This window comes from Berghia stephanieae, chromosome 9, assembly GCF_034508935.2.
Source record: "Berghia stephanieae isolate SIO BIC M18660-M18661 chromosome 9, UCSD_Bste_1.3, whole genome shotgun sequence".
In the NCBI taxonomy this organism is placed as follows: Eukaryota; Metazoa; Mollusca; class Gastropoda; order Nudibranchia; family Aeolidiidae; genus Berghia; species Berghia stephanieae.
Window position 1 is genome coordinate 4,606,124 of NC_088368.1, and position 7,496 is coordinate 4,613,619.

The 7,496-nt window shown below is 38.8% G+C and overlaps 1 protein-coding gene across 1 annotated transcript; it reads right to left on the reverse strand.

The window, feature by feature from the left end:
* Positions 1 to 1,921: 1,921 nt before the first annotated feature.
* LOC144980292 (uncharacterized) lies at positions 1,922 to 7,136 on the reverse strand. Its single transcript, XM_078927934.1, has 3 exons — positions 7,124 to 7,136; positions 5,557 to 5,802; positions 1,922 to 2,285 (listed from the first exon to the last, which is right to left on the reverse strand). The coding sequence occupies exons 1-3, from the start codon at positions 7,134 to 7,136 to the stop codon at positions 1,957 to 1,959; spliced, it is 588 nt and encodes a 195-aa protein (XP_078784060.1). The 3' UTR covers positions 1,922 to 1,956.
* Between the last annotated feature and the right edge of the window lie 360 nt (positions 7,137 to 7,496).

Sequence of the window (7,496 nt, forward strand, 5' to 3'; positions counted from 1 at the left end):
AATTTTGAATTTAATAGATTGCAAAAAATGAAACGGTTTCTCCCATCCAACCAGCTAAAAGCAATTGTCCGTGCTCTCATTTTTTCACGCCTCGACTATAGGGAATGAGATTAGCGGAAAAGTAGTGTCCCTTGATTGGACGTCACCCATAGTCTGTGACGTCACCGGCGGAAAAGTTATTAGAGAGAGAACGTCATGTTGGTTGTGCGCACATGACGTTCTCTCTCTAATAACTTTTCCACCGGCGACGTCACAGACTATGGGTGACGTCCAATCAAGGGACGCTACTCTTCCGCTAATCTCATTCCCTATTGTAATTCGCTGTTGTTCCTGACAAGAAAGTTGATAAACTCCAAAAGGTACAGTCCTGGGCGGCCAGAATGGTTCTGGGCAATAGTCGACAAGAGAAAACAAGCGTAAAAACTATGCTCAGAATTCTACCCTGGCTGCCCGTTCGAACCAGATTCGAATACAAAATTGCACATACCCTTACAGAAAGAACGTCAACATAGCATGCGTTTCTCTTATTATTAACTGAGAAAATCTATGTTTGGTTAAAATTGTATTTGAGAAATCACTTTTCAAAATGATATTATATATCTACTTACTTTTATAAAATAAACATTTAACCACTAAATTAATTTTGATGAAAAGTTCACAGTGATGTGTTCCAAAGAATGAAAATTAATAAGGAATGCACCCAAGATTAAGATTACCCGCCGTGAAATCACTGACTTCACGGTTCGGTAACTCAGACTAAAAGATAGCCGAGAAACGATTTAACAGGTGTATCACTGTGACTTTTTCATCAAAATAAGTTTATTGGTCAAATGTTTATTTTATAAAAGTACCTATAATATAATAAGATTGTTAAAGAGATTTCTCAAATATAATTAGTGATATGTCATTAACCAAACGATAGATTTCCTCAGTTGATAAGAGAGACGCAATCGCAATGCTATGTTGACGTTTCAAGGCACTAAATTCCCAATCTCCGAGCTACATTCAAGAAATTGTGGTCCCCTACTCCCCAATTCGTCAGCTTAGGTCATCATCATCATCATCATCATCATCATCATCATCATCATCATCATCATCATCATCATCATCATCATCATCATCATCATCATCATCATCATACTATTATTATTATTATTATTATTAGTAGTAGTAGTAGTAGTAGTAGTAGTAGTAGTAGTAGTAGTAGTAGTAGTAGTAGTAGTAGTAGTAGTAGAAGTAGTAGTAGTAGTATTAGTATAGTAGTAAGTAGTAGTATAGTAGTAGTAGTAGTAGTAGTAGTAGTAGTAGTAGTAGTAGTAGTAGTAGTAGTAGTAGTAGTAGTAGTAGTAGTAGTAGTAATAGTAGTGAAAATTAGCTTTTGTATAAAGCACTATCCACTAAACGTTCTCAAAGCGCTATACAAATGTCCCCAGAACAACATCAACACGTAACACCAACCGGATGCGCAGTTGAGGCGGAGGCAGAAAAACAATAACAAAAGCACGCGTGGGTAACCATCCCCTACCCTCTGTCTCTTTCTCTAAATCTTGTCTCCTTGCTTACAATTCACATGTGTGCCGCCATTTTGAATGTAGTTACAGATCGAAGAAAGGAAAATAAACTTCCTTCGAATTAACCGCTATAGACACATGGCCAAAGGCAAACGTATCCGAAACCAGCCTCTCTTCGGATAAATCAGCTGACAGTCAATTCATCACCCAATTATCTAAATCTAGTTGGTGTTGCTGTCGGTTCCGTGGCCTCGTCCTAGCTCAACTAGCGGCGCTTCACTGCGGCTGACGCCTAGTTATTCCAGTCTTCTCTTGGAATATACCCTAGAGATGATTTACCCTATGGGATGAATACTGAAGAGAATTTTAATAATTTTTTAAAATTATTATTTTATTTATTTAATCCTTAAGGCAGTCGGTAGGGAAGTTTAGGCAGGACATTTTTCTAATAATAATCTTGCAATATGAATACAAGAAACTCCTTGAGGAATTGCTTGCTTTCCTCTGGACAGGATTCAGGTAGAGCGTCCACAACCCCATGCATGCAAGGACGGAAGGAGTCTGCGAATACTGTTCTGTAGGCATCCCCCCTGGCCAGGGCTACATCAACCGACGACCGTGCACAGTCTTGTGTTGCGCCAAGAAGAGATTCTGTAAAACAACCAGTTGCTTGTCTTAACGAGTTCCTCTCCTGACAAATTCTATTTATATTTCTGTCTGTGATGGCGATCAAGTCTTCCGCAAATTGGTACTCGCAGTCATCTCTCCAGCAATCTGTGTGTGGGAAAATAAATAATCTGAACTAAAATTTGTTCGGCTATGTGGTCTAGTAGTATGACACTCGCCTTCGGGTAGGAAGGTCCAGGGTTTGAATCCCATTCTGAGCGGCGCATAGTTGAGTCCTTGGAAAAGGCTCTTTTCTCACATTCATTCACCACGTTTACAGCGTTCTCTCTGTCGAAAACAATTGTAATACGGCCTAAGAGGCGTCATGTCTCGTCCTACATGTTAAGTGTTACTGTTGGCTAGATACCTATTGTAAAGCGCTTTGAACACGTTTAGTAGGTATTGCGCTATATAAAAGATAAAATAAAAGAATTGTTATATCTATATATGTTTAATGACTTTGTATCGTAGACTGCCAAAGATTAGAGGCAAGTCAAACTGATGACAAATATGAGATTCTTAAATCATACGTTGTATGAAACTACATAGGCGTACCGATAGCCCAGTTGGTAGAGCACTCGCTTCACACTCAAAGGGATCATGATCAAACCCGGGTAGAGTAGTGATTTTTTTTTTTTTGTCTTCTGACCTCGCTGTCCACCCAGCAGAGATTGAGTTGCTGGATTTGTAAGTGCTGGCGGAAAGTACTTTTCGATAGACCATCGTCTTAATCAAAGTATAGCTAGCAATTGCTATTGTTCGCTTCACGCTATAGAAACCGGGATAAACTCCTGCTCCATGGGCCTAATGGTTCTGAAGGACTACTTTTTAAAGCTATAATAATTTTATTAAAATAATAATAATAATTCCCTTTATTTCATCCTATAAGGGAAATTCGTCTCTATGGTCTATTCCAAGGGAAGACTGGAATAACCCAGTCGTCAGCCGCAGTGCAGCGCCGCAAATTGAGCTAGGGCGAGGTGACTTGCTCAAGGCCACACAATACAGCGGCGGGTGATTGAACTCGGTATCTTTCGGGTACGAAGCAAAGACCGTACTGCTAAGCCACGCGCAATATCCACAAAACGTATTCAAAGCGCCTTACAAGAGGTTCAAATCCAACTTCACATGAAAGACGAGACATTAATGACAAATACGATAGCACAATGAACTCATCTGCCACACGTTAGAATGACGAGAATAATTACAGATTTGACATAAAAACTCCTCCTTCAAATGTGCGCTATGTGGTCTAGTGGTATGACACTTGCTGGTTTGTTTGTATTTCCATTACAACAATGAACCGGTTTGATAGTATTTCCATTATAACAATGAACCGGTTTGATAGTATTTCCATTACAACAATGAACCGGTTTGATGGTATTTCCATTATAACAATGAACCGGTTTGATGGTATTTCCATTACAACAATGAACCGGTTTGATAGTATTTCCATAACAACAATGAACCGGTTTGATGGTATTTCCATTATAACAATGAACCGGTTTGATGGTATTTCCATTACAACAATGAACCGGTTTGATAGTATTCCATTATAACAATGAACCGGTTTGATGGTATTTCCATTACAACAATGAACCGGTTTGATGGTATTTCCATTATAACAATGAACCGGTTTGATGGTATTTCCATTACAACAATGAACCGGTTTGATGGTATTTCCATTATAACAATGAACCGGTTTGATGGTATTTCCATTATAACAATGAACCGGTTTGATGGTATTTCCATTATAACAATGACCGGTTTGATAGTATTTCCATAACAACAATGAACCGGTTTGATAGTATTTCCATAACAACATTGAACATGATTGATGGTATTTCCATAACAACAATAACCGGTTTGATAGTATTTCCATTATAACAATAACCGGATTGATTGTATTTCCATTACAACAATGAACCGGTTTGATAGTATTTCCATTATAACAATGAACCGGTTTGATAGTATTTCCATTATAACAATGAACCGGTTTGATAGTATTTCCATTATAACAATGAACCGGTTCGATAGTATTTCCATTATAACAACGAACCGGTTTGATGGTATTTCCATAACAACAATGAACCGGTTTGATAGTATTTCCATTACAACAATGAGCCCATAACAAGTCACTTGTTATCAAACCTTCAAATAAAGGCACGTGGATAGTTACTAGATTTGAATGAATTAGGCTTATAAGTTTTACGCCTCACGCTCACCCTGATGTCATACCGTTTGAACACGATTAGTCACATATATGTATTGACATTTATAACAGGTGTCCGGATACAACAGCGACCCAGTTATAACAAGGTATTTTTTAATCCTCGTTTGTTTGTTTTTTCTCCCTCTTTGCCTTAAGTAAATTTTTCCGGCTATAGTAGAACTTTTAAGGGCATAATCGGTTATAACAGGGGCGCCACAGCCCACTTTATATCTTCAAATGCGATGCATTATTAGTCCATACTATGCTCTGGTAAGTCTACAGCAAATAGCATCGGAAATATAGGGAATGAGATTAGTGGAAGAGTAGCGTCCCTTGATTGGACGTCACCCATAGTCTCTGACGTCACCGGCGGAAAAGTTATTAGAGAGAGAACGTCATGTTGGTTGTGCGCATGCGTCTCTCGTCCTCTCCGCGCACAACCAACATGACGTTCTATCTCTAATAACTTTTCCGCCGGTGAGGTCACAGACTATGAGTGACGTCCAATCAAGGGACGCTACTCTTTCGCTAATCTCATTCCCTATAGGCTTGGCCTAGTTCGTGAATACTGTGTGTGTGTTTGTGTTCATAAGCTACTTACTACAATACTACATCATTTTCAGTACAATATTATGGACCCTGCTGCAGGCAGATATTGTGTAGCACAAAACGCACACACACACATAATAGTCAGCCGTGAGGCTATGCGGCTTTGTGGTATGACACTCGTTTCGGATTGGGAGGTCCCGGGTTCGAGTCTTGCTCGGCAAATAGTTGAGTCCTTGGAAAAGGCTCTTTATTAACATTCTCTCGACCTGGCCGTTAACATCGTTGTCTCTGTTGGAAAACAACTTATGATATTGCTTAACAGGTGCTGTATCTCGTCCTACATGTTACGTGTTACTGTTGGACAGGGACCCCTTGAGGAGCGCTTTTGTCACGTTTAGTGGATATTGCGCTATATAAAAGCTCAACGAGATAGAAAATGTGAGAGAGAGACACACAAAAAACGTTGTTGTTTTTTTCTTTCCAAATAGTGATTTAGGCCATCATTGGTTGTTTCCCTTGAACTCGGCTAAAACAGGATACGACTACGTTGCTCCTACCATCATGGTTATAATAAGGATCCACTGTATTTTATTCTGTGTGAATAAGATTTCCACTTACCTTGAGCTATGGTTCTACCATTACACATGGCGTCCACGTTATCGAAATCCAATGCAGCAATAATTTGATGATAGGTCTTGCTATTCTCACTAGTCTCTTGAAAACAGTGGACAACGTCCAAACAATAATGATTGCGCATGTCCTCATCTCCGATGTCCCTAACGTGACGCTCTAGAGGAGCGCGTTCTATGGCTGACATCTGCTTGGACTTGAACCATCTTGAGGCCCCAAGAGCAACGCTCCCGACTTGGGAAATGAGAAGGAAAGTTACGAACATTTATAGAGTCAAAATGAAAATTGAAACAAAACACAAATAGCCTTAAGGGGGGGGGGGGGGGGGGGGGGCGACATTAAAAATATTGAACTTTTTCCCAGTTTGCTAGAATTAGATTCTGATGGGATGTTGTCATGTGACCATTTGTCTGCATAAAAAATTGCATGAGATCTTCATCTCCAGTTTTTTTCGACTCAAAATAACGTATTTTGTGACCCATTGTATGGTTAAATCCTGCCCATTCTTAGTTTCAGTGGACTGATTTCATGAAAGAATATCAAATAGTCTTTATAACTGAGTAAAGGCAAAAACATATCAATGAAAAGTAAAAACTTTCCTCTATCTCCTCAACCAATCACTTTGATCTGAATAATGTCATGTGGTCACAATCCAATCAGAGAGCGAGAGGAGAGTTTTTTTCCCTAAACTCGTTTACTTTGACTTTGACTTTTAAATGCGTTTTTCTCAAAACTACAATTTTCGTCACTAAAAACCTATCTCCTCCCTCAGTTTTCAACCAATCTTCTTCAAACTTTCTACAAATGAGTGTCATACAAATACGCAGGTCCTCTAGGAGCCGGATTTTAAAAAAAAAAAAAAAAAACATTATGAGTAATTTGAAATTATGTAACTTTTTTCAAGGGGAATAATCGAGTAATAACTTTGAACTTAATTTTTAAAAGTTTCTAATTAAAAAATTAAAAATCGGGCTTCTTGAGCCTCTTTATTTTCCTTTTTTCTACCTGTGACCAAAATATTATGACAATCGGTTGATAAACAAAAAAAGCCTTTGACTTTTTAGGATTTGTTGTTTATTTTCCAATATGGCGTCGTTTCCATAGCAACGGGCAACTTTTTTCGAAAATAATTATATATATGCAATCATCATTCCCATACAGGTACATTATGACTGTGCATAGATGTTTAGGATATTTCATCAAATAAGAAAAAGTACCCTTTAGTGTCGCTCCCCCCCCCCTCCCCCCCCCCCCCCCCCCCCCCCCCCCTCCCCCCCCCCCCCCCCCCCCCCCCCCCCCCCCCCCCTAAAGGGGCAGAATCACCGGGAAAAAGTGAAAAAGGCGAATGAAGAATTCCACGAAAATAGTATTTTAATTCTTTGGAGAATTATTTATTACATTTTCTGATACTTTTTGAATTTTAAAAATCCATCCAGTAGTTTTTTAGTTATTCAATATTTTTTCACACCTAGTCTCGGGGTTAGCAAGCGAAAAAAAATAGAATTTTGACTTTTGTTTTGAGGTCATGATGGATTGTTCGCTATTATAAAAATACAATGCGCGGTCATTTTCGCGTGAGTTCTATTTTTGTCTTTTATAAACAAAGAGAGAATTTGAACACGTCCTTTTTTAGATAGCGTTCTTCAAGAATACTTTGTTTTGAAGCCAGTTTCTGATCAAAAATCTTTTCATTATGAATTCCAAGAAAAATTCTGAAGACGATTTGAGAGTAAATCGTTCTCGCATTGGTGTCAGACAAAGGAAACGTAAATTTCATGGTAATCGGTTTACAAATAATAATACAAAAGGTGCTGTTAGTGTTAGCAGTGATAGCAGTGTAGTTGATAAGAGTGGTGGAGCTGTTGTGGAATGTGCTAATGAGGGTTATGTAGTCAATCAAGTGTGTTTAGAAAAACAGCCTGCCACGC

Bases quoted from the DNA above. Each gene is read 5' to 3' on its own strand.
- LOC144980292 (XM_078927934.1), bottom strand. The intron at 2,286-5,556 runs GTAAGTGGAAAT...TCCCACACACAG, and splicing joins TGGTAGAACCATAGCTCAAG to ATTGCTGGAGAGATGACTGC.